The sequence below is a fragment of the Orcinus orca genome, chromosome 15, assembly GCF_937001465.1.
Source record: "Orcinus orca chromosome 15, mOrcOrc1.1, whole genome shotgun sequence".
In the NCBI taxonomy this organism is placed as follows: Eukaryota; Metazoa; Chordata; class Mammalia; order Artiodactyla; family Delphinidae; genus Orcinus; species Orcinus orca.
Genome location: NC_064573.1, coordinates 16,684,381 through 16,711,767, shown reverse-complemented (window position 1 = coordinate 16,711,767; position 27,387 = coordinate 16,684,381). Strand labels below are relative to the sequence as shown.

The 27,387-nt window shown below is 42.2% G+C and overlaps 1 protein-coding gene across 3 annotated transcripts in view; it reads right to left on the bottom strand.

The window, feature by feature from the left end:
• The window catches only part of ATP8B1 (ATPase phospholipid transporting 8B1), a 113,042-nt gene that overhangs the window by 22,384 nt on the left and 63,271 nt on the right, over window positions 1–27,387 (bottom strand). For all 3 annotated transcript variants that reach the window (XM_004268044.4, XM_033424910.2, XM_033424909.2), the window contains exons 3-15: window positions 20,338–20,435; window positions 18,489–18,602; window positions 16,840–16,938; window positions 16,665–16,726; window positions 13,652–13,724; window positions 13,467–13,537; window positions 11,749–11,831; window positions 11,470–11,628; window positions 11,212–11,300; window positions 8,939–9,129; window positions 6,128–6,336; window positions 4,646–4,689; window positions 3,840–3,996 (exon numbers count right to left, since the gene is read on the bottom strand). In XM_004268044.4, coding sequence (XP_004268092.1) covers window positions 3,840–3,996; window positions 4,646–4,689; window positions 6,128–6,336; window positions 8,939–9,129; window positions 11,212–11,300; window positions 11,470–11,628; window positions 11,749–11,831; window positions 13,467–13,537; window positions 13,652–13,724; window positions 16,665–16,726; window positions 16,840–16,938; window positions 18,489–18,602; window positions 20,338–20,435 — 1,449 coding nt within the window. The remainder of the gene's footprint in view (window positions 1–3,839; window positions 3,997–4,645; window positions 4,690–6,127; window positions 6,337–8,938; window positions 9,130–11,211; window positions 11,301–11,469; window positions 11,629–11,748; window positions 11,832–13,466; window positions 13,538–13,651; window positions 13,725–16,664; window positions 16,727–16,839; window positions 16,939–18,488; window positions 18,603–20,337; window positions 20,436–27,387) is intronic.

The following is a 27,387-nucleotide window of genomic DNA, read 5'->3' as shown; positions in this document are numbered from 1 at the left end:
AGTCAATATTAATCACTCCCAAATAGTAATTAAAGATGACAGTTAGGTTGGTCTCTCTCCATCTGTTCACCCAGAAAGTCATACACCAGAAGTTATGAATGTACTTGCTAAATCCAGCCATTCTACAAACACACACACATGCCAGAGGGTAAAATATTTAACCACAGCTAAACAAGCAGCAGTGAGAACACAGTCCCCTCCCTTCAGCAAGTTTCACTGGCAGGGATATATTGCATCATACTGAAGGCAAACTTATTTCCAACAGAAAGAAAAGGAACAAAATGATAAAAGGTGGTAAAGTTCCCATGAGTAAGACAATCATATCTGGAGAGAACACTGATATTTTTATCATTAAAAGAAAATCCTTCCATTTTGTTCTAGTAATGGAATCACAGAATTGCAGACTAATAGAGACAGGAGGAACTTCAGAGACCTGGTCCAAACTCCAACTTTATGTTTGCAGGAGGAAACCTGGACTAAAAATTAACCTCCTGAAACCTCTTCTGAAGAAAACTCTTTATTTACCACACGCTCAGACACAACCAAAGAGACTTTCTTTTCTTTTACAGACGAATTTGTGGATCACAGAACTGATGCAAATAAAATAGATGCTGAAACAACAAACCCCACCTCTCATTATCCTGATTCCATAGCTTCCTCTGGCTGATAATCTTCTAGTCACCAGTCTTGAAACAAGTTACGTCTCAGATTGACTATCCGCCCCGCCCCCGCCCCCACCATTTGTTACTTTCTCATCCTTCCCAAAGACTCCACGCTAACCCAGGTCCTCAGTTTCCTCACCCATCTTGTGTGTCCTGGCTCAAAACTCCTAAAACTCAGCTCTCTAATCATAATCTCATGGTTCATCCCAACTTAAAGGGCTTCAGGCAAAATAATTGCCTCCAAGCCTTTCGAACTCTTCTCTCCCATGGCCTCTGCAGGAGGCAGGAGGCTACGATGGCCCCAAGGTGTGTCTCCCCACCCTGTGTATACATACACTTTCTCCCAGTGACTCAAGCAAACTCTAACCAAGGTACTGCTGGGAAGGGATTTTATTGATATAATTCAGGTCCAGATCGGGGTTGACCTTAAGATAAGGAGATTATCTGGGTGTTCCCAAGCTAACTGGGTCAGTCCTCAAAAGGGACGGGGCTCTTCCTGGAGAGAGAGATTTGAAGCATGAAAGGGGTTTGATGGAAGGGAGATTCTCCACTGCTGGTTTGAAGACAGGGGGAACCATGTGGCAAGGAAGGAGGGAGGCCCTGGGAGCAGAAAGCAGCCCCAGGTGACAGCCAGCAAGGAAATGGAGACCTCAGTCCTACAACCACAGAGAACTGAATCCTGCTCTCAGCTTGCAAGAGGATGCTGATCTCCAGTTGACAACGTGGCCTGACCTTGATTCTAGGGAGATTCTTAGCAGAGAACCCAGTCACGCCGTGTGCCCAGACTTCTGACCTAAAGAACTGTGAGCCGATGAATGGGTGATTTAAGCCACTGACTTGTGGTGATCCACTACAGAGCAACAGAAAACCAATGCAGCTTCTCCACACTCAGCCTCCACGTGCCCTACCATGTACTCAACACTTGGGCCACACAAGGCTTCTGCTGAGCATACGTGACAAGATTCTCACCTCTCACTGTTGATGTTATGCATAATAAAAGATGAGCCAATCTCTACTCTTCTTGTAAAAGAGGGAAAATGAGAGTGCAAGAGCAGAGGCACACCAGCATGGTGGAGTGGAAGGACTCAGCTAAAATGAGTCCTAACATGCTGTCTGAGATCAGGTAGGTCTTGGTGCTTCTGGTCTGAATTTCCTCATCTATAACATTCGGAGGAGTTACTCCCAAGGTCCCTTCCAATGGACCCTTTCAAGGTGCTTTTATGTATCAAAGCCAAAATCATTTTTTCTTTACCTCCAATAGCTTCTACACATTTAGTTTTCATGTCTATTTCTCCTCTGGAGATTTCATCCACTACATGTGAAGCCTCAGCATCAGGAAACAGAAACGCTGGGCTGATTAAAGTGGAGAATGCATATGACAAAAGGGCACCTTTTGCTCTCTCCAGAATGCACATGTGTATCTATATAATGTATCATTGTGTCCATAGGTGACAAGATACCTAGCTTTCATTAATACTCGACAAATTTGCTCTAACAAAGCTAGCACAAGCTGCATTTAAGAATGCTGCAGACTTGGAAACAAATAATGCCATTTGCAGCAACATGGATGGACCCAGAGATTGTCATACTGAGTGAAGTCAGAAAGAGAAAGACAAATATCATATGATATCACTTATCTGTGGAATCTAAAATATGACACAAATGAACTTAAACAGAAACTGACCCACAAACAGAGAGAACAGACTTGTGGTTGCCGAGGGAGAGGGATGGTGGGGGAGGAATGCAGTGGGAGTTTGGGATTAGCAGATGCAAACTACTGTATAGAATGGATAAACAACAAGGTCCTACTGTATAGCATAGGAAACTGTATTTAATATCCTATGATAAACCATAATGGAAAATAATACGAAAAAGAATGTACCTACATGTATAACTGAATCACTTTGCTGTACAGCAGAAAGTAACACAACACTGTAAATCAACTATACTTCAATTTTTTTAAAAAAGGTTAATTTTAAAAAAATAGAATTCTTCAGAGGAACCTACAAGTCAGCTTGCTTGTTCCCATGCAAATACACATGAATTATGTTCCTTCAAAAGAAAAAGGCACCTTCAGGAGGCCTAGGCTTTTGGCTGCTACTACTTCAAACCCCAAACATATCTGAATGTAAAAAATAAGTTCTCTCTGAAATTATTTTGTAGTAAAGACTGTCCAAGTTTAAAGTCCCCTTATCATCCAGATAAGGTGTGACTCTTCATAAATATTAAGTACTCAGATAGTGAGAAGATTGTGATTCTTCTGTTAGAATGCAAGAGTCAATCATTTTTCTTACTGATAAGATTTCAATTCCAAAGTGATAAACACATCTGGTGCTAGAACTGTGAAGGAGATGTATATTTCCGGAGGCCAGGAGCCTGTTTCATGGGTTGCTGGCTCGTATACCATCTAGTGGAAGGGGCCCACAGACAGTCATCGTTTGGGTGGAGATTCGACAAACTTGTCACGCACACAACTCTTTTTTTATTTTTCCTTTGGACAGTAATATTTGTTATTATAGGAAATATGTATACACCTTGTTATATTTGTACTTTGAATTAATTTAGTGATGATTTGCAATATGCTATGTGGATTCAGGCTGCAATCATTTGAAACTTGACGTGATATACCATCATAATTCATACGATCCTGTGATTCTAAAGTTTAAATCTCACCAGGTTGAGATGGGAATTTTCAGAAGTCATTTACTTTGAGGGTGTTTGGGTTCTCTGAAATATGTGACAGGATCCCTGGGAGAAGGACTTTAAGACAGTTGCACTGCTATCCATTCACTTCTTTTCCCCAGAGCGGGTAAAAAAAAAAAAAAAAAGGACTCAGGCGACCTGGTCTAACTGTTTTGTCAGCTGGCCCTCTGGGTAAACAGACCAATCATATTTTTTAGGAAGAAGAAAGCTTATATCAGAAATGCCTTTTGCAGGATATCTCTGGCAAAGAATTACCTATGGGAAATAGAACCCAGGATCTAGAAGGCAAGGCTCCCTGGAGTATGCCATGTAAGCCATGCACTTCTCTGGGGTATAAAATATCATAATTGAAACCTAACTGAAACACCTCTAGTTCATACAACTCTTTATATGTGCATTCGAGTCCCAAGCACGAGTTCCCCGTAAACTAAAAAAACTGGTCCCCAGTGTCCGAGATGCGAGAGCCACACTCACCGTCGAGCCTGTCCACCATGACCGTGTGGCACACCGCCAGCAGGAAGAAGAACTGTCGCACTTCCGGCTCCTTCCCCGACTGGATTTGCTCGACGAGATAATGGTCATAAAATACAAGCTTCCCATCGGAATACGTATTCCAGCTAAAATCCACTGGCTGAAAGAAGCAGAGGAGGAAAAGTCAGTGTGATTTAAAAGAAACAACTTGGGCTTCACAAATGACAGGAACTTTTCTCTGAAGCCGTGTCTTCATGCAAGCATCACACCTTAGGATTTTAACACGTTCTGAAGTGTCAAGGGGCTCACATCTGTCTTAACACAGGCTGTTGTGAGTTGAATTGTGTCCACTCAAAAAGATATGTTGTCCTAACCCCTGGTACCTGGGAATAGGACCTTCTTTGGATATAAGGTCCTGGTAGAGGTAATCAAAATTAGGGTATACTGGATTGGGGGGGGCCCTAATCCAATGACTGGTATCTTTATAAAAGGAGGGAAATCTGGACACAGACACACAAGCAGAAGGCCATGTGACGACACAGGCAGATTTCTGAGTGCTGAGTCCACAAGCCAAGGAACGTCAAGGATTGCAGGCAACCACCAGAACCTAGGAAAAGGCAAGCAAGGATTCTGCCCTAGAGCCTCCAGAGGGAGCATGGCCCTGCTGACACCTTAATTTCAAACTTTTAGCCTCCAGAGCTGTGAGGGAATACATTATTGTTGCTCTAAGCCACCCATTTTATGGTGGTTTGTTACAGCCCAGGAAACTCATACACAACCCAAGAGATTTCCTAAGTGAAAGGACTCACCTCTATTTTGCTATGACCGTTCTGAGAAGCATCCCGATGGTCTCCTGTGAACAAACAGGACAAAACAAATTGAGTCAACGGGTCTCGAAGCCTGTTTCTGGACAGCCCTCGAGTTAAGAATGGTTTTTCAAGAGTTTTAAAAAACAAACAAAGCATAACAAAGAAGATATTTGATACCGACCATATGTGGCCGGCAAAGGCTAAAATATTTCCTATCTGGCTCTTTACAGAAAAAGTGTGCTGGTTCTGGTCTAGAGGTTCAAATACTGGCAAATTGTGTCCGTCTACACTGCCATCTCCTCTGGGGCCAGAATCACGTCCTATGAAGTGCTTTACCGCCGCCCTCCCCCAGCTCAGAAGGAACCACCACCCACGCAGAGGAGAACCCCTTCCTCAAGCCCTCAGCATCCCACCTTCCTCACTGATGTTCTGGGAAAGTACCATACACAGCACAAAGTTTCCTCCAAGTGGAAAGCATATGATGTTATGCTTACAGCTTTTAAAAGAATTATATCATTTTTCTTTAAAAGTTAGAGCACCCTATTTGAATACAGCATTCGCCTTGAATCTATAGCACATTTCAGAATATCAAATGGAAATCAATTTTAAAAATATAATTGTAGTGAAATACATGTTAACATACAATTTACCATCTCAACTATTTTTTTTTTTTTTGCGGTACGCGGGCCTCTCACTGCTGTGGCCTCTCCCGTTGCGGAGCACAGGCTCCGGACGCGCAGGCTCAGCGGCCATGGCTCACGGGCCCAGCCGCTCCGCGGCATGTGGGATCCTCCCGGACCCGTGTCCCCTGCATCGGCAGGCGAACTCTCAACCACTGCGCCACCAGGGAAGCCCCATCTCAACTATTTTTGAGTGAACAGTTCAGCCGCACTAAAGTCCAATCACACAGCTGTGCAGCCATCAACACCATCCATGTCCACGGCTCTTTCGTCCGGTAAACTTGAAACTGTGCTCATTAAACGCTACCTCTCCTCAGCCCCTGGCAACCACCATTCTACTCTCTGTCTCTGAATTTGACTCCTCCACGTACCTCAAATAAGTGGAATCATACAATATGTGTCCTTCTGTGCCTGGCTTACTTCACTTAGCAGAATGACCTCAAGGTTCATCCATGTCGTAGCAAGTTTCAGAATCGCCTTCATTTTTAAGGCTGAATAAAATCCCTGTGTGTATATACCACATTTTCCTTATCCATTCATCCACTGATGGACACTCAGGTTCCTTCTAAACCTTCACCACTGTGAATAATGCTGCTACGAACATGGGTGTGCACATATTGCTCGAGTCCCTGCTTTCGGTTCATTTGGGGTGTGCACCCAGGAGCAGAACTGCTGGGTCACATGACAAGTTACATTTTTGCGGAATGTGTACCTATTTCTGACTCCTGACCTCCCCGAGCCACTCTGGGAAGGCAGCCTCTGGTCACACATGCCCAGGGACTGAGTCACAGCTTCCACTCACCGTAAATTTGCCCGTTGATGCAGCATTTTTTAAAGGTCATGATGTTCTGTGTGAGCGTCCCTGTCTTGTCAGAGAAGATGTAATGGATCTGCCCGAGCTGCTCATTCAGCGTGGTGGTTCTTGCCTTCGCGGGCGTGTCTTTCTCAGGATAGTACATCTGCAGGTCCCAGTTGATGAAGTAACTCTGTCCAAGACGAATCACTTCCACGCTAGGAAGACAAAAGATTACTTTTGATCGAGCTCTCAGATATGAGTGGCAGGCAGTGGATCTTGTCCTAGCTTTGCGCCAGGAGCGAGCTGCTTATCTATTGATACAAAGAGACAAGCCCTGCGGTGACCCATGTGCCCAGTCTCTGGGTTCTCCTGACCAAACACATCTTCCTCCAGCTTCAGGGTCAAAGTGTCCTCTCAGTGTGATTTCCTACTCACTCCTGAGCACATCTGGCCACGGCACCCCACATTCAGAACACGCCACCCACACGGGTGACATGGTAACACTGCAGGGGGCACCCCACGATGTGACAGCTTCTACTCTTTTCTCTCATTCCCCATCGCACTCAGAGACAACTGGAAAGGCATGTTCACCTTTGCCCTCAACTGGAGGACAAAGGGAGTGAGGGTCCACTAGGTTATACACCCGTGTGTACTCTCAAGTGGGACAAAGGGCTTTTGGCAGATAACCCCTAAAGCATGTTTTTTTCCTAAATTGTTTTTTTAACCATTTTTTAATTGAAGTATATTGTGTTAGTTTCAGGTATACAGCAAAGTGATTCAGTGATATATATATATTTTTTGAGGAATGTGTACCTATATTTACATATTCTTTTTCAGATTCTTTTCCATTATAGGTTATTACAGGATACTGAATATAGTTCCCTGTGCTAAACAGTAGGTCCTTGTCATTTATCCATTTTGTATACAGTCCTAAATTCTTATAAGGTTACAGAATGTCCAAAATACGATATTCTAAAAGGATAATTTCCATTTAAAAACTATAACTGATTAAATCTATCTCAACTATGTAAGAAAGGTGCTTACACATCCAGCAACTAACTGTTCAGTGGGCAAAGGATGTGTCCATAATAAGCTAAACAAATGGAAAAATAACTCCCTCCTTCTCTCCTCCCTTCTGTATTTCCTGAGTGCCTATTGTGTACCAGACACCATCCTGGGTACAGGGGACACATCAGTAAACAAAAGAGACAAAAACCCTGCTCTCAAGGAGGTTACCTTCTAATGGAGATGGACAAATAAACAAACTGGTAAACACACAGTATATCAGGTGATGAAAATTCTCTGCAGAAAATCAAAGCAGGGTGAGGGGAGCTGGAGACCGACAGGCAGAGGAAGTGATGTTTAAGAAAGAGAGCGTCAGGAAAAGCCAGGGGGATAAGGTGACTTTTGAGCAGAGATCTGAAGGAAATGAAAGAGCAACCATGTAGATACGGAGGGGAAAAGCATGTTACAGGTGGAGGTCAGAGCAGGCGCAAAGGCCCTGTGGCAGGCACTGGTACGACTGAGGAATTCAAGGAGGCTAGAGATGAGGGAGTCCAGGGAGTGGGTAGAGATGCTGGAGGTTATGGTTGGGTGTGGAGGGCAGAGCAGCAGATCACATGGGCCTTGTGGGTACAGCGTGGCTTCAGTGAGTCTTTTCTGAATGAATAGACTGTAGGGTTAAAAACAAAGCAGAGATACTATCTGAAATGACCTGATCGATTTATAGTTTGAAAGGACCTTTACTTCCAAGAGAAACAAAGAAAATCATATTAGTCACATGATGTGGCTTTTTAAACCTAAAACTACATATACGGTTTATTTCATAACATACATTTATAGATAGAGACAAAATCATCTGTATAATATAGTTCCCCTAACAAAGGTAAAACTCATCTCAGTTTTTTTTTTTTTAAATAACTGCAAACACATGGCTCCCCAGGGCTTTACTTCATGTTAAAAGAACAATAGTAACTACCTGTAATAAAATTAAAAATAAAACAAATGCACATGTAATAAAATTAAAATAAAATAAATGCTTCTAATTACAGGTGTGCATGTGGCCCTATATGCCTCTGGGCTATTACTTCTCGGAACTAAGAGAAGCTCTGAATGCTGGGAATATCTCAAGGCACCATTTCTCTCCCAACGGTCTGAAGTTCAATTGACCAGGGATAGTGAACTTTGATATTAAAAAACGAAAAAGTAAAAAAGTCCGAAATATCACAAAACAAGGTGATGACCATTTGTCAGAGATACGATCCTGACTCTTATCGCGGTTGAGGTTGAGATGAGAAACACAGAACATTTTGAGAGGTTGACGGTGGGCAGGGAGAGTGGTATTCCCATTAGAAGGCAGCATCCAGGAAACCCAGTGAGTTTTCCAAGCAATAGGTATAGCAGGTGGTAATAAAGAAGACACAGAAAAGAGGTTAGGAAGGCTCCTGAAAAGGAAAACAACCAAGTTATTCCACGACGTTGTAAATCTTCACACAGCTCTTTCTGGTGCTTGGGCTTTGGAGCCCACCAAGAAGGAACCTTGCCAAGCAAGTGACTAAGGAGTAGAGTTTGATCTCTGAATCTGGTAGCCGTATCTGTCAAGAGGTCGAGATAAAAGATGCTGTGTCTGGCACAGAGCAGACACACCAACGTTAATTTCCTTTCCCCGTATCACCCTCAAATCTGAAATGAAAGCTATTTTCTTACTTGTTCCTTATGACCTTTGAAACAAGAATTGCTAGAGCTGAAGGTGTTACGTTGGGAAGATGTACTGGGTTCTTCCATTAAAGCAAAAGGCCAAAGAGAAGACAGCCTTACCTGACGTAGAGAGAGATGGGCACCAGGGTATTCAGAACAATGATGTAGCCCCAGAAATTTAGGAATCCACGGTAGGAGGGTGTAGTGTCTTCTCCATCATAGAGGTACCAAGAATAATTGCCAACTTGAGCTTCCCAGTAAGCATGGCCGATGGCAAGACCCGCAGAAAGCAAGATAAGAACAACAAAGATCTAAAAGACATTCAACAGTTAAGTTTATTCGAAAGATGCATTATCGACCCCACGCATTTTATAGATGCTAGTTTATCTTATCAATACTTTCCTTATGTATGATAATTTAGTAGTCTGTAAAAACAACACACTTAAAATAGAAACAGTGTCATAAGAATGCTTTGAAAGTCTATTTATTTCCATGGTTGATTGATTTATCCTACATACCACATATAAGGTGAGGTTTTGTTCCCAAAATTATCTTTCAGAAGAGAAGGTGGTATCTTACATTCAAATCTTTAAATATTCTCATATTATTGGACATCCTCTCAATTACTTTTCCTTTGAACAATAGCACGCTGTTTGGGAAAGACACCTTACCTTAGTGTGAAACAATTTCAAAGAATGCTAAATTGGGATACGTATAGAAAATGTTGGAAGGAAATGATTTTTTTTTAAAGAAGAAGGCAAGAAAATTTTACCCAGATTTGGGTAATTATTCCTGAAGGTTTAATGATCACTTAACGTTTACGATCCTTTAAGAAGTCATATAGTTAAGTATTCTGTTGTGGAAATTGAGCATATACTGAAGGGATGAATAAAAAAGTCAACAGCCCTAGTGCTAGTTGGTTATTTGTGGGTAAGAATAAAATTTCCAGGGGAAAATTTAATTTTCTGGACACAGATTCCGAAAGTGCTCTATTTCAAAAGAACTTGGCACAGAGGAGAGATGATGAGCACCTGTGAAGGCTCACGCCATAACCAAGACAATGACATGGAAGATGCATCAGAAAAGTTCAAATGAAGCTTTCATGAAATGTGAGAGCAGGGAAAAACAAATTGTCCTTAAATTAATATATTACTTTTATGTAATTTTGAATATGTATATGCAATTGAAGTACTGTAAGTATTATAAGTCTCTAAAAGTTTACGTATTCAAATTAAACTAGATCAGATTGATCAAAATGGTGGACTAGAAGGACCTGGAATTCACCTCCCCTGTGAACATACCAAACTAAACTAAATACCTGAAAAAACTTCTCATTGGCAAACTGGAGGACTGCCTGATATTTAGGGCCACCCTACATGCAGAACAGTTAACATAGCAGTCCTGAGACTGCTGTCCTTAGAAGGCCTGTTTGCAAGGTTGACTGTTGGCTGGCTTTTGGGAACTTAGATTTTGGAAGGGTTTCCTGATTCCTTATTTCTTATTCTCTGACAAGAATGGCTCACTGTGCCTAACTATTTGTGTAAAACAATATGTTTTATGCTGAATACCCACATTCCTTTAGGGAGTCTGAAATTTTGGTACATGCCAGGCAGATAAGTGCCTACACGACCAGACCCCAATAAAACCCAGGCACTGAGTCTCTAATGAGCTTCTCTGGTATAACCAACATTTCACATGGGCTGACACAAGTTGTCACTGGGGAGGATTAAGTGTGTCTGGTGTGTATGACCCCACTGGGTGTGTATGACCCCACTGGGAGAGGACTCTTGGAAGCTTGTGCCTGGTTTCCTCTGAACTTTGCCCCATGAGCCTTCTCCCTTTGCTGATCTTGCTTTGTAATAAGCAAGAATTATCATAATAAATTCTAACTATAAGGACAACTATACACTGAATTCTATAAGTCCTCCTAGTGAATCATCAAAACTGGGGGTGGTCTTGGGGACCCTTGAGAGAACTTATACCTAAATTTGCCTTATATTTGGACTCATACAGTACATGTCGGGGGCAAAAAAAAAAAGGTTGGCTTTTAAGAGAACTATCCCTATGGGAAACTAACAGCAGTAAAATCAACCCTACATTGACTTTAGGACTCCAGTCCCACTAACTTATCTAAGGCTCCCTGGTTTCCCAACTGATCACTTCACTCATCAACTCAGGATACCCAACAACTGAAATTTACATTCCCAGGGAGATTCTCCAATTAGAAATGTAGCATTTCTGAGAAAAGGTGAGGGAACCTCCTCTCCCACCCACCCCCTCCCAATTCTGGTGCACCTTGTGAACTTTCCTACTTGGCCTACAGAGATAAGACTTCTCTGCGTCAACAAATCTAGACCAAAAGACAGCAATCTACCAAAACAGAAAATAAATACCGTATACACCATGTAGTTCATCAAGTAATCAATTTTAGTTCTTTTAAATCTGGTTTTCCCACTATTCTTCATTATTTTAGTGTCAGCACCTAAAAATGGAAAATTCAATATGATCAACAATGGGGAAAATCAATTCACTGGCATGTCAATAAAATGACTCTTTCTTTGGTTTCAACGGAGAAAGGACATAAAATCAATTTCCTCCTTTAAATTTTTAATGAGCCTACAGATCAATTTCCCAAGAGACTCAGAAAGTACCTGCAAAAATGACCAATCCATGGCAGAAATCAGTGTTCCTGATTACACAGCCGCGTAACAAAATTTTATCAGCATCCAAAGGAAAACTTGTATTTCTCCAAAACAGTGTTCCTGTAAACTTATCTAGTCGGTTATTCGGTTCCTCACATTCAATAAAACCTTTTAAAGGAGATATGATCTACATAAGTGCTCACATATGAAAGATTTTCTGGTTTTAATTAATACGGACTGAATCAAGCAATGAAAATTTGAAACAAAGGAAGACATGTTTGCACAAACCATCAAATGTTGCCAATGAATTTTCTTTCTGGAGATGCTGGTGTGTGATTTCAAGTGCCATTTTGAACTTTAAATTGGTTTCTCTAAAGGAAGAGAAAAAAAAATTAAATGAACAAATGTCAGAGTTTGAACAGGAAGTTAAAGAAAATTGTACAAAGTAACATTAGGCATACCTGGAAGTGAAAGGTAAATAATTAGTTTTTTTCTATTTTCAAACTCTCTGTTCACTTTGGAACTTCAGGTTTGGATGAAGTTATCCCCTGAACTAGATAAAAATCCCTGACCTGGGAAATCTTGGCCCCCTTTGCTGTTTGTTACAGTGAGGCAATCTGGGTAGGACAGAGGTACCCAGAAGCTTCCTTTCCCACTTCTTACTCACTTAATTCTTACCACCAACCTGAACTATCAAACTGCTGTTTAAAAACTCAGCTTCTAATACTTAATCACACTAAGATAATTCTACAAAACACATTTGTGTTTGAAAGGGTCAAGACTCTATCAATTTAATATTTTCTAGAGTGATAACTGGATCCTATGTCTTTGAAAGTTTAATTCTATCTAAAAAAGGACATGGTCACCTTACCCCCAATACTTGGCATGTTCCCACCGCAGTGGAAGGCTAGGCACATGCAAGAGGACACGCAGGGCCAGGCTGCGCACACATGCTCTGGAAAGCAAGCCTTTCTTACTATGATGAATGACTTTTTTCAAGTTCCACAAATACTGACTGGGGATTTCCATGCTCTAAGAAGTAGACCAGTGGTTCTCAACCTTCCATTCTGTTTGCTCTGACAGAGCACGCTAGCATTTTATATCTTTGTAAAACTTTAGAATCTCTCACTCACGGGAATAAGAGCTGTTGTACAGTTAAGGTTGAACAATCAACAGACTGATGTATAGAGCAAAGAAAGCCCTCGTTTTTACTCAGATGATCTCAGCTCTCCATAACGAAGCTTACACACATCTAGGGTATGGGGAAAGGGGTTCATGCCAGAATGGAAAGCACAGGCACTGGCCTTGGGAGCGAGCACAGGGGAGTAGCACTCCAACTCTGCCACCCACTGTGCGACCTTGGGCAGGCAGCCTCCCCTCCAGTGCCTCAGTTTCCTCATGGGTAACTTCGAGGTAATAATAATATTGCCTCATAGGGTTGTTGAAAAGATTAAATGAGCTACTACGCAAAACTAATGCAATCTAGTCGGCACTCCATAAATATACTGAAAACTGGTCAAAATGGTCAAAAATGGAAGTTTATCTTTTCAAGTGGTAGCATAATAACCAAAACCTACAAAGGGGGAAAATAGTCCACTGGCAAAGACTTTAAAAATCTATTCTTTTTATCCAAAACAGATACTAATAGTCATTCATCTGTGTCTGAACACTGATCAGCAGCTTACAAAGGGCTCAGGCATACATTGTGTCATCAAACCTTCTACCTTCCCTGAAAATGGGCTTTCAGATATGGCGCTGGAATAGGCAAAGAGAAGCTGGTATACTAGGGAGTCAGACCACTGTTATCTTACTGTTGGTCCTTCTAGGTACTAACAAGGCAAAGACAAAGAGAGGCTGCTCTCCTACAGAGGTTGCTGGGCAGCCAGCAGGGGGTAGAGGTAAGGCCAGACCTCAGGGCTTCTCATCCAAGTGCACAGCTTTCAATGTAACAAAGGTTAGCCTTCCAAAGGTTAGCCTTCCAACAGGCCCAGCTAAGACCCACTCACCCATCCAGTTCAGCCGTTTCCACGTAGCAGAGGCTGTTAGGTTCAGAGCTGGACAGCAGCAGGATGTCAGCCTGTTTGAAACAAAACACACCGATAACACAGAGAGACCCCGACCCCCCAGGCAAAACTGAGCACCAGGTCAGATGTGAGGGCAAGGAATGAGACAGCAGAGCTTGTCCACTTACTGGGATGAAATCATTTTTTTTCAGACGAATGACATCTCCGACTTGAATCTCTTTCCACTTGGCAATTTTGAACCTAAATATTAAAAAAAAAATGATAGTTTAGTGGCTTTTTAAAGTTACTGGCAAGGGATTTGGAATTATTCTGTCTGGAAGCCAAAGATTCTGGGAAAACATATACATCACAGGGAAAAGGTGCCAGAAGTTCAGCCATGTGATGATTAAGGGGTCACAGGACCGTCATCTCCTCTGAAGGAAGGAACAATGGCGGTGCTGACTTTGATGTGTCCTTTCCATTCTATGTTGTATAACTGAGGGTCAATGGGGGCTCCTTAAATGTGTGGGAAGGAGACACATGCCCACCCCTCTGTTTTTGCTCATGTCCTGTACTCCCAGCCCTTCTCCTTCCTTTCCTCTCAGTTATCCATCACCTGCTGGTCCCAGGACAGGGATGCACTATGGCTCCCACATGGGCCACCTGGAATCATCATGGAGCTCTAGTGCTGGCCTCCTCTCTACTGTTTAAAGTTATCTTTTTGATGAGTGTGTACCACTTTCCTAATGAAACTCCTAAGGATATTGATAAAATAAAAAGATTGCTTCCTTCAGTATTCAATTCTACTGGAAACACCCATTTAAATGTTTAACAAGTCAACATTTTTTAAAAGTTTTAAAAATATAGTATAGGCAGACCTTGGAGATACTGCAGGTTCAGTTCCAGACCACCACAACAAAGCAAATATTGCAATAAAGCGAGTCATATGAAATTTTTGGTTTCCAGTGCATATAAATGTTATGTTTACACTATACTGTAGTCTATTAGGTGTGCAATAGCATTCTATCTAAAAAAAAATGTACATACATTCTTTAAAAATACTCTATTGCTAAAAAACTCTGTCATCTGAGCCTTCAGTGAGTTGCAATCTTTTTGCAAAAGCAACATCAAAGATCACTGATCACAGATCACCATAACAAAAAAATAATAATGATTAAGTTTGAAATATTTCAAGAATTACCAAAATGTGACAGAGACACGAAATGAGCAAATGCTGTTGGAAATACAGCAGCTTGCTTGACGCAGGGTTGCCACAAACCTTCAATTTGTTAAAAAAATGCAGTATTTGTGAAGCGCAATAATGCAAAATGCAATAAAGTAAGGGCTGCCTGTTGTCTGTTTTAAAGGTTTTCATTATAGAAAAGATATCCCTAACAGATATTATGAACCTACCACAACTAATATCCTTAATTGTTTTGGAGACAGAAATCCAATTACTATATTGGTCCTCCCATTAATTTATGGATAAAAGAGACCTGGAGATTTAAGGTACATTTAAAATATACGCTTATACCTCAGTTTCCCCAATTTTACAAGAATTTAATACACAATTTTTAATCTCAAGATTTTTCTTAACCTGGCTTATCTTTCACTAAGAGGAATGGTAGTTAGTTTACATTTTAATATTTCTGAAATGGTCAATTAACAATTTGCGTGTGGGTCTCAATTATAAATGAATAAGTTAAGCACCTTCTTGCCACAGCTCTTCAGGGGTATTAGAAGCAATTCCGTTTGACTCTTCCACTGTGATGTCCAGTTTCCCCTTGGGAGACCCCTGTCACTTTGCCCCACGGATGCCCAAGTCCCCATACCTGGGCTGTCGGGGCCACAGTCATGCCTATATGCAGTCCTAACCCCAGTTCAAGGCTACTCAGAGCTACTCTTTACCAGTGTAGTCGGCCGGGCTGTGGGCTACACGGGGCTCTGGCTGTGAATCTCACCACCATCCACGACAGTGATTCTAAGTGACTTGAAAGTTAACCTTTGGAACAGAATCTATTTATTTGGAAGGGAAAAAAAGCATCTAAACATATTTATAGATTAAAATAGTCTATATTCAAAGTAGACACCCCTGAAGTGTGGCTATAACTCGGGTTGTTTTCCTCAGTGTTGACACACGAAACGTCTTTGAATTGGGCCTTAGTCGCTATTTTTAGCACTTGAATTTGTAGTTCTGCCTGGAAGCTCTTGCTCAAAAAACGACTCACCACTGGTCCCTGAGTTGGCACGTGGGTCACCACTGACTACATTACTTTAGCAAACACTGAGGAGCACGTTCTGTGCGCTGGGTGCTCAGGCGGACACAAAAACAAATACCACCAGGTGCAGTCTCCCCAAGAAACTCAGAGTCCCAGAGAGATGAGACTTCCACACAAATAATTCTAATGAAATTCAGATCATAATAAGAAAGATGAAAACAAAACGCTCTGAAAACACAGTGAGGGACTTCCCCAGTGGCGCAGTGGTTAAGAATCCGCCTGCCAATGCAGGAGACACAGGTTCGAGCCCTGGTCCGGGAAGATCCCACATGCTGCGGAGCAACTAAGCCCGTGTGCCACAACTACTGAGCCTGCGCTCTAGAGCCCGTGAGTAACAACTACTGAGCCCGCGTGCCACAACTATTGAGCCCGCGTGCCACAACTACTGAGCCCACGAGCCACAACTACTGAAGCCCGCGCACCTAGAGCCCGTGCTCCGCAACAAAGAAAAGCCAACGCAATGAGAAGCCTGCGCACCGCAACGAAGAGTAGCCCCCGCTCACCTCAACTAGAGAAAGCCCATGCGCAGCAACGAAATAAATAAATATCTAAATAAATAAATTTATTTAAAAAAAAAAACAGTGAAGGAAGAAATCACCGTAGCTGGGGAGTCAGGAAGGGTGTCAGGTCATCTGGGCAAAGCACTGGGCAGCATAAGTTTGGGAAGAGCAGAGATGAAGCGGCACACTCCAGGATGAGTGTAAACACAGGAGTGCCGAGGACACAGAGCCCCATCGGGCAACCGCCTGGACCCCAACTTGGGTATAGCTTTGTCTTAGGAAGTGAAGAGAGGCCTTTATAAGGAAAAGGTTCATGCACTGATAGACTTTCAAGTTCAAATAGTTATCTCTAAGGATGTTTCCAGATGTATTTGTACAACACATCCTTGGAAGAAAGTCACACATTGAGAAAAGCATGGTACCTGCCATCCTTAATGACTTCACACGTCCTATTGTTGATTTCGTTGTCCATTTTATGGCGAGCCTTGAGAGGAGGGATGGGAAAGGCTATTTTAATAATCTCAAAATGCCAAGTATTAATGCCACTTGAAAATATGCTTGCAGCAGTGAGGAGGCAGCTGCACAAAAACTCCTTACCACATCGTCCACGAGGTCTTTGATGGCCGTGATGCCCAGCACCACCAGCAAGGGCACCAGGGTGGTATACCACGCCAGGGTCGTGATTTGAGGGATTGCCTGAAAGAGATAAAAAAGAAGGCGTACGTGTGTGCCCAGGAAGGCACAGCTAACCTACAGGCAACTGCTAACTCTAAGCTTGTTGATTCTAAGGCTAATCTCCATTATCATGCAGGTCTGCATCCTGCCAAGCAGGCATGAAAAGGTGCTGAAGCATCCAGCTACCCTTTCTCATGCCTCTCTCTCTCTCTCTCTCTGTCTCTCTCTCACTTCTGGTCTCCTGGGACACAGCCCAGAGGACAGTGGCTCCTGGTCTCATTATGGCTTTCACTGGACACCAAGGAAGCTTTGTATCATGATATCTAAGAGAGAAATGCTCCAGACCTTTTGTGAAAGTCATAATTAACTACGGGCAGGCACTGTAGGGTCCCAGGGACTGCATACAGCGGGCTCTACGCTGCTGGTTGCTCAGCAGTGGTCTCTGAGGGTCCCATGATGGAGGCAAAAACGGCAGTAGATAGTGGCTGGCTCTGGATTGGGTGGGGCATCTATGGGACCATTAGAAGAAAGTGCTTCCTTCATGGTCCTTGCTATCGGTCTAGCCAAGAAAGAGGGTGGCCTTGCAGGAAGCCTCGCATCCATCAAGATGGCCATCAAGTTGGAATAAAAGACTGGGAAGCAAGTAAAGACCTCTTGCAACCATCCTATTGATCGTCAGGCCATATCATGTAGTGGTTAAAATGACAAGCTTTGGAGTCAAACTCCTGGATCCAAGTCCTACCCAGCCTCGCCACGTAGGGTGATAGGACTTGAAGCAAGTTCCTCTACCTCACCAGCCTTCAGTTCTTCTCTGCAAATTGAAGGTTATGATAGTACTTAACGAGCACAAGAATTAAGTGAAGTAACAGTGCAAGGAAAGGGCTGTCTAGGGCTATTACTAGTTCCCTAATCTGGATCACTGTACCTTCAGAAAAGATAATTAGGGGATGGTTAGAAGAGAGAAAGCTCATTTCCCACATTATTGTCAATATGCGGAACTCCCCTTTTCCGTCTAGAAGGAAGTAAAGGGAAGGTAGCACTTTGCTATCCAGATACGTGAATTCCTTGCCACGATTAAGATAAAAAACAACAACAACAAAAAACCTCAGGAAAAAATTAGGCCTTTCCAGTAGTGTAAAACTAGTTCACAAAAATAATTTGAGAATTATGACCAAAATACTAATAAAAATCAATATTTTGGCATCTAAATAAAAAAATAAAGGCCAACCATGAAAAAATGGATTTAATTTTAAGGTACGATTATCTTACAAAGTGAAGATTTTAACTTTACTCACTTCAGGGAAACCAGTTTTACCATTGACATCAGTAGGAAATTGAATTTTTTAAAATACAGAATTAAAATAACATTTCCATTTACTCCCATTCCCTGTTCATTTAACACTGTTGAGCTCGTTGTCTATAAGGCACTTTCCCTTACGTGCAGAACGCAGATGTCCATATAGAAAACTTTCAAGATTATTCACATTTTATATGCAACTTAAACAATAACAACCTGAATGTTATTAAGTCACCATAATTCAAAACAGATTTAAGATATCAAAGGGCATTACCTGTAAGATAAGAAGGACCAGGAAATAGAAATTGGCTGCTCTCTTAAACTGCTCAAACAAATTCATTGGTAGAAAGGTAAACGCATTATACTTGTATGTTTTAATTGCATTAGTCTGTTGGAAAAAATGAGAAAGTCATTCTAAACAATGCCACGCAATTATCACAGCGTCACAATGTATATACACCTGCAAAAATCACTAAGCCCTGTGGCCTACAGGGACCAAGGACGTAAGTCGTCAGAAAGATACTGAGATTTCCTTTAAGCTTTTACTTCTAACTGGGTCTCAAAATGACCCCTTGGAGGCTTATGTCAGAGACAGTAACAAGATGCAGACATTTCACCTCAAAGGTCTCTGTGGCAAATCTGGCTGTGACCAAATGGATCCTGCTGTTGGGTCCCTTGACCCCTTAGAAGCCTCCTTGAAAATGGGGCAAAGATGGGAAGAAAATAGGAGACATCAACACGGGGGGAAAAGGAACGTTCTTTTACTTAAGAGGGATGGAGGCTGTGTGAGTAAGAGGGATGGAGGCTGTGTGAGAAAAAGAGACGGGTGTGGCTGAGTTGTGTGCCCCAAAAGATATGCTCAAGTCCTCACCCCGATACCTGCGATGGTCATCTTATTTGGAAATATAGTATTTGCAGATGTAATCAGGTTACAGTGAAGTCATGCTGGATTAAGGTGGCCCTAATCCAATGATTGCTGGCCTTAGTAGAGAAAAATTGGGCAAAGACACAGAAACACACAGGGAGGCCCTGTGGAGACAGAGGCAGAGAGATTGGAGTGATGCGTCTACAGGCCAAGGAACACCACGGAGTGTCAGCCAGAAGCCACAGGAGAAGTTTGGAACAGATTCTCCCTCAGATGCTCCAGAAGGAACCAACCTTGCTCACACCTTGATTTTAGACTCCTGGCCCCTTGAATCGTAAGAGAATAAATTTCTGTTGACTTAAACCACCCGAGTGGTAGTACTTCATTAGAGCAGTCCTAGGGATCTAACAGACAAACATTTCAGCCCAGACGTAGTGGGTGGGGGTTCTTTATATTTCAATGACAATAAGCATTTTTGAGGTGAAAATATCTTCAAAGTCTCTAAATCCATCACAGGCAGAGGAGGGGAAAATAAGTTACTAAGATTCCTTTCAAATTCTTATTACTGTCAAAAACAAGGCTTCTGTGATATTACTGTAGATTCTTTTATAAAATATTTTTAAAAGAGCTCTGTACACACAGAGGGGAAATTTCACTCTACACAATTTTGTTTTGTTTTAACCCACTCCCACACACCCTTAAGGTAGTTAATCTTAGTGGGATGAATAAAAATGACATTCTAGGAATCTAAAATATGATACAAATGAACCTGTCTATGAAACAGAAACAGACTCACAGACCTAGAGAACAGACTTGTGGTTGCCAAGGGGAATGGAGTGAGAGTTTGGGGTTAGCAGATTCAAACTATTATATATAGGATGGATAAACAACAAGGTCCTACTGTACAGCACAGGGAACTATAGTCAATATCCTGTGATAAACCACAATGGAAAAGAACTTTTAAAAGAATGTGTGTGTGTGTGTGTGTGTGTGTGTGTGTGTGTGTGTGTGTATATATATATATATATATATATATATATATAAAAACTTCGCTGTTCAGCAGAAATTAACACAACACTGTAAATCAACTAGACTTCAATTTCAAAAATGACATTCTAGAGAACTAATGATGATTATCAGTAGCCCCAGGCCAGGGGTTACCTGGAAGGCAGGTACCACACGAAGCCAGTAAGCATGATGGCTACTGGGGAAAACTGGCTTTTACTAAAATTAATTTAGGAAGTTAAAATCAACTTACCGCATATTTGCTCTCCTTAATACAAAAGAACTTTGTGTTCATAAAATGAGGTTGTTCGTGGAAGCTTCGATCATTTGCTTTGACTTGCCATGTACAATCTTTAAAAAAGAAAGAGAAAAAAGTCCATCAAGTAGAAAATTCGTAGGTTGCTATGGGTTGAATTATGTCCTTCCTAGATTCACACATTGAAGCCCTAACCCCCATCCTGTACCTCAGAATACGACCTTATTTGGAAATAGTCACTGCAGACACAATTAAGTTAAAGTGGGGTCATTAGAGTGGACCCTAATCCAATAGGACTTTAGGACAAAAGAAAATTGGGACAGAGATACCCATAGAGGGCAGACAGTGTGAAGCCACAGGGAGAAGACAGCCACTTACAAGCCAAGGAGAAAGAGGCCTGGAACAGATCCTTCCCTCACAGCCCTCAAAAGGAATCAACACCACAACACTTTGATCACAGACTTCTAGCCTCCAGAACTGTGAGACAAAAAATATCTGCTGTTCAAGCCACCCAGTTTATGGTACTTTGTTAGGGCAGCCTGAGCAAACCAATGACCATGTTGTAACTTGACCCACTGTCCATAGAACATTCAATTCTAAAAGAGAAATCCTCATTTAAACATGGCCCAAACAAAAATCCCAGAGCTCTACAAAGTGACAGCTAAATGATTACTTCAAACTCATTTACTTGGTCTGTAAAATGTATAACCCATTACATACTTAGTGAATGAATAAATCAAAGAAAAAGGGTATCGCCGACGAATTCAACACTTTTGAGTCGTGATCGTAGATCGGGGCTGTGCATGGCTTTATCCTGATGGCCAGCATCTGCTGCTGTCTTCCTAAGTTCATTCCATGCACTTAATGTCACATCTACCACTCAAATGCCAGTTCTAATTCCAGGGAACTTTAGAAAGCCCTCGGCTTCTCTGTTGCTAAAGGAACAACTCTCAGGCAATAGGTTCCCATAAAACCTCTGACAGGCTGGGAGGACCCTCCGAGGACATGCTTGCCGACCTTCTGAATGGACAGGAAAGGTAAAGTTCACAAACAGTGAGATACAGTTTATCTCTAGCCTGATTCCTTTCCATCTCAATGGTGGAGTCCAGCTCCTAATGGAAATTTCAGCCAAAGGGACCTTCAACCTAGAGATGAGTAGCCTGGCAGTCAGGCTACAGTTGTAGGGAAGAAATTTCCACCCACCTGTTCTGTCTTTGCCCATCCGCTCTTGAATTCTACTGTCGCATGATATATGGCTCTAAAGGGAACATTTGTTCAGTGTTTAGTAGGTGCCAGGCATCATGCCAAGTAGTTAGTTAATATGTCAGTTTTACAGCTGAGGAAACGGAGGCAGAGACAGGATTCAGGGGGAGAATCAGAATTCAAAGTCTGGCAGTCTGACCCCCAAGCCAACCTCTGCATCCACCTTGCTCTACTGACTGGACTTTCTTTTGTGATTTATGCTACAAACCACCATGAGAACTGCCTTGTTAGTGAGCAGACTTGGGGGGGGGGGGCGGTCACTTATCAGTATAGGGCCAACCTTTCCACTGTTACCTAATATCAGGCTGTGCTTCTTCTCCTAACAGGAAGGCATGAGTTGTCACCGCTATGAAAGCTCAAGACAAGGATATTATAACTTAGGAAGAAAAGTTCAGGAAGCACCTTTTTGGCATAAGGTCCCCCACTGACTGTGTGTTTGAACATGCACGTGAGATGAACTTCCCTTGTGTGACACACACGAGAGTGGGTGAACCAGGTGGTTTTTTTTATTTTCCCCACATTACTCTTTTTTTAATTAAAAAAATTGTTTTTTGTATTTTGGCCACACTGTGTGGCACGTGGGATGGTTGCCGGACCAGGGGGCGAACCCAGGCCTCCGCAGTGAAAGCGCCAAATCCTAACCACTAGGCCACCAGGGCCTCCATGAACCAGGTCTTGATGAGCTCCTTCTTCTGCAAACTGACACAGAAGGGGGATCAACAACTCGTGAGACACTCTTTTTGGAGATGGGATTATATTAAAGAACATTTACAAGTAAAGGATTATAAGATTATCAATCTTATGAATACAATGATAAAAACTTAAATATGCTTTAGAAAAAAACGTATTTCTTTTTTTTTTTTTTTTTTTGCGGTACACGGGCCTCTCACTGTTGTGGCCTCTCCCGCTGCGGAGCACAGGCTCCGGACGCGCAGGCTCAGTGGCCATGGCTCACGGGCCCAGTCGTTCCGCAGCACGTGGGATCCTCCCGGACCGGGGCACGAACCCGAGTCCCCTGCATCGACAGGCAGACTCTCAACCACTGCACCACCAGGGAAGCCCCATATTTCATTTTTTAATGATTCACTTTCTAGACTTTTACTTCCAAGAAAGTACGTATAATACTGCAAAAGGAACAATTGCGGACTACTGAAGAAAGCAAATAATTAACCTTATGACTTTTTAAAAACCACTATACCATTATTGAAAATTTCTCTTGCATCATTTGGACTGCCATTCATTGGGTAATCATAACTGTTATGTCATGACAAATGGAAATGTTCTAAGCATCTTTTTAGCTTACATGCGATATTATCAAAAGGGAAAATTTAAATGGAACTACACGACAGCTCCTGAGGGCTGTTAGAATGTGTGCAATCAGAACATTTCTTTTCGACTGAAAAAGGAGATCGAAATGAAAGTAGGTTAAAAAAAGATATTTTATAGGGTAATCTTGAATCCATTCTATATTATGGTAACTTGCAAATTTTTAAAGGTTTAATTTGGCTCCCAGATGACTTGTAACACATCCCTGGTCACGAGTGTTCTAGAATACCTCTGAGAACTGCCGTTCAAAAATTCAGGAAGGTTGAGAAGAAAAACAGACAAGATTCCTCGAGAAGGGAGAAAAGACCAATGAGAAGGGATAAAAATCAATCTCAGAAATACTCAAGAGGAAAGAATAAGCTGCCTGTTAATGAGTTGGATTCTTCGTCCCCCTTGTGGCCCTTTAAATTTGCTTCATAATTAAGTCCTCCAGCCAGTGGTTCCTGTCTCAGCACAACCCCCTCATTCCCCAGCCCAGTTTGAATTGGATGCCTCAGATAGAGGGTAGTATCTGACCTCAAGTAGGGGCAGTGAAGGGTCTGCTAGAAATGACCTTGGTCTCTTAATTTTACAGTTTGAATAACACGTTGGGGAGCTTGGAGAAAGTAACTAGTGTCTTCGTCTACAATATACTGAGCTTAACCACAGAAGCATTTGTAGTTAATTTCAGAAACCTGATTGCAGTCAAGTAATCAATAACCCTATTTCTAACAAGGTTCCTTGTTTGGCCTAATTCAGACAAATCAGCAGGCAAAGAAATTGGTTCCTTTTCCTGATAATTTCCTGAGTTTGACGCTAATTGCTTGAGGAATATTTCAATCAGAGACCATAAAGTAAGTGAAACGTGTTCTGTGGTCAAATACACAGCAGCCTACACAGCAAAACACAGCAGCCTACATCCCTCCCTTGGATATGCAATAGACCCACTGGTGTATTAAAGGCTCTGAGAAGTCCTGTAGTAAAGAAACATTTAATTTTATTTAATTTAATCTTTTCAAAATTAATGTGACCACAGGCACATTTTTAACATCACAGAACGCCTATTAATATGGATCGAGAAATGCTGTGCTAAAGCACATGCCTTTAGGAAAGGTAGCAAAATGACACTTGGAAATCTATGGTTTTGATCAAACATTTACTAGGTACCCAATTAAAACAGAGAACCTTACCGGACACGTGGACCACAAGGCTAATTCATAGAAAAAGTAGGAACCTTGACCCATTTTCTAGAATGGAAATATTGACCAAGAAAAGAGAAGAAGTAATACACTAACCAGCAAAAAATTCACCTTCACCATATGACCCTTTGGTTAAAAGATAGAGAGAAATCAGCTAACAAAGGTTGTGCCTGATAAAATCATCAATGCATGTTGCATTTACCATCAGCCAGCTGTGGCTCAAAAATCATCTGGTAAACATGTATTTAATGTATGCAAATATGGCTACATGATGTTGGGTGCTCCCAGGGTCACCAAGTCCTTTGATCATCACCATCCAGCAAAGAAAGTCAGCTTCGCCTGGCCTCTCATCCTCTCACAGCTGATTCTGAACTCTTGATTTATAGACAACTCTGCAACCAAAAAGTTGCATCGGTTGGTACAAGCGGCAGCAAACTAGCAGAGTTAAACAATCAAAAGTTTAGTGTCAGAAAAGAAAAAGACAAACAACCCAAGTGAGAAATGGGTAAGGGACAAATAGACCATTCATACACAGGGAAATTCAATGGCTCTTAAATACATGAAAAGATACTCAAGTTCATCAAAAAAGAAGTACAATTCTTCAGTTACGTGCCCATTTTTATCTTATAATGGCAAAATAAACAGGCCCTCTTAGGTGGTCTCTGCAGAGAGCAATTTGGCCATATCTATCAAACCTTAACACAGACACACGCGCTGAGTGAATGTATATATACTCTTGGATAAAGAAACAACATATCTCAGGGCTATTCAATGCATCCCTGTTTATCAGAAAGATTAGAAACAACCTAAATACCACCAAGAGCAGCTTGCTAAACACCCACACAGTGACAGCCTACGCGGCCTGCAAAAAAGAATGAGGTACCTTGATGTGTACTGATATCTTCAAATTACACTAAGTGATAAAAGCAGGGAGGATCTACCATGCTTTAAGCGATGTGACATACAGGAAGAAGGCACAATAGGAACGCATGCATGCACACACACTTGCACACATGTGATCACGTGTACGTGTATCTGTGGGTATATAAGGGCTCACGTTTGTAAGTGTTCTTTGCGCAAGGAGCGTGTGTTTATCTCCGGAAGGACATACGAGGAACTGGTAACAGCAGCTTCTTTCTGGGAAAGGAAACTGCATGGCTGGGACACAGAAGAGGCAGGGAGGGAGACTTCATTTTCATCCTGTACCCTTTTATCATCAGCTCTATGTGCATGTGTTACCTTTGGAAAAAGACAGGTTTGCAGTTCAATTCCTTCCCTTTATAGGTTTACATATAAGTCAAATACGTAAGTTGCTTGACTTTCTTATGGTCATTATGCCATTACGTTTAATATGTTTAAAAAATATTATTCTAAAGGCAGTGGGATGGTGGGTGGGAGTAAATCAAGAGAAGACAGGAAAAGATGGAAACCTATGAGTCACAGGTAAAAAGCACATCTACCTTCACCAATGAGTAAACGTTAAAAATATCTCAGAATAAAGCCACACACACACACACACACACACACACACACACACTGTATTCCATTCCAAATCATTCCAAGTGTCTGATTCCATTTATACACAAAGTTTGAAAACATGTAAAACTAAACTGCAGTGTTTAGGGATATATATGTAGGTGGTAAAACCAGAAAGGAAATCAAGGGAGTTATTACGATAAAAATGAGGATGGAGGTTACCTCTGAGGAGGGAGCAGGAAGCGGTGGGCAGGACAGACTCGGGTGGGGCTTCAGGGGCCCCAGCAAGTTCCTGTGCTGGACCTGGGTGGTACTTACACATGTGCTCACTTAATAATGATCTGTTAAACTATGTATTTGTTTCCTATGCACTTTTCAGTATTTCAAAATACAGGAAAAGTAGATCAAAAAAGAGGCAAGAATAAAAGTAGTGACAGGGCTTCCCTGGTGGTGCAGTGGTTGGGAGTCCGCCTGCCGATGCAGGGGACACGGGTTCGTGCCCCGGTCCGGGAGGATCCCGCATGCCGCGGGGCGGCTGGGCCCGTGGGCCATGGCCGCTGAGCCTGCGCGTGCGGAGCCTGTGCTCCGCAACGGGAGAGGCCACAATGGTGAGAGGCCCGCGTACCGCAAAAAAAAAAAAAAAGTAGTGACAGAAGGGAACTAGCCCAGGATGCTGACAACAGCCAGAACTGAGAACAGGTGAATGAGAGGAACAATGACCCAACAGCGAGCCAGGCCAAGTTCTCCTGGGGGCTCTGGTTGGACATGACCTGGAGGGAGTCAAGTTGGAGGTGGAAGCAGATGGTATTGAGAAAAGTGTGTCCTGTCCACACCCAGCCCTGCTGCCAGGAGGGGCTCTACCTCTCTCAGGTCACGAATGCATATCGGTCACTGAGCTATATATGCGCTGGGTCCTTCCATTCTAAACTGGGTCCAGAACCATCAACAGGCCACAAGGGGTAGAACAGAAGGTGAGATTTAACAAATCATGAGATCAACCCTGCCTGGGAAAGTAAACAAAGTTCCTCCCCCTGGTGTCTTGGGATTCTGGTCTTCCTAGATTAGGCTCTACCGCTATGTACACTCATAGTCTCTAGAACATACAGATGGAGAGAACACAGATCAGCTGTAACCATGACATGTCTTGTAGCAGTGGTTCACAGAGTGAGGGTTCCAGACCAGTGGCAGCAGCATCGCCTGAGAACTTGTTAAAAATGCCAGTTCTCAGGCACTACCGCAGAACTGTCATATCAGAACTTCCAGGCATGGCCCCGACAAAGTGTTTTCACAAGGCTCCCCCGGTGATTCGCACACACACTCAAGTCTGAGAACCACTAATTTAAAATAAGGTAGAACTAGGGGTTAGCAGATGCAAACTATTACATATAGAAGGGATAAACAACAGGGTCCTACTGTATAGCACAGTATCCTGAGATAAACCATAATGGAAAAGAATACAAAAAAGTATATATATACATATATATATATACACACACACATACACACACGTATGTATGTGTAACTGAGTCACTGCTGTACAGCAGAAATTAACACAACACTGTAAATCAACTATACTTCAATTTAAAAAAAAACAAAAAGCAAAATAAGGTAGAACTAGAGCTCATTTCAATGGAAACCATCTCTCCATCAGACACAATCCCTACCTTGAGGAGCCCACTGTAGGCGGGAGAGATACCTAAACACATACAGGAGTGAAGACAATGTCTAATGTGGAAGAAAATGTAAGGAAAGAGCTAAGCCCTTGGCAGGACAGGAATTCTAAGCAGCAGCAGTGAATCCGGCC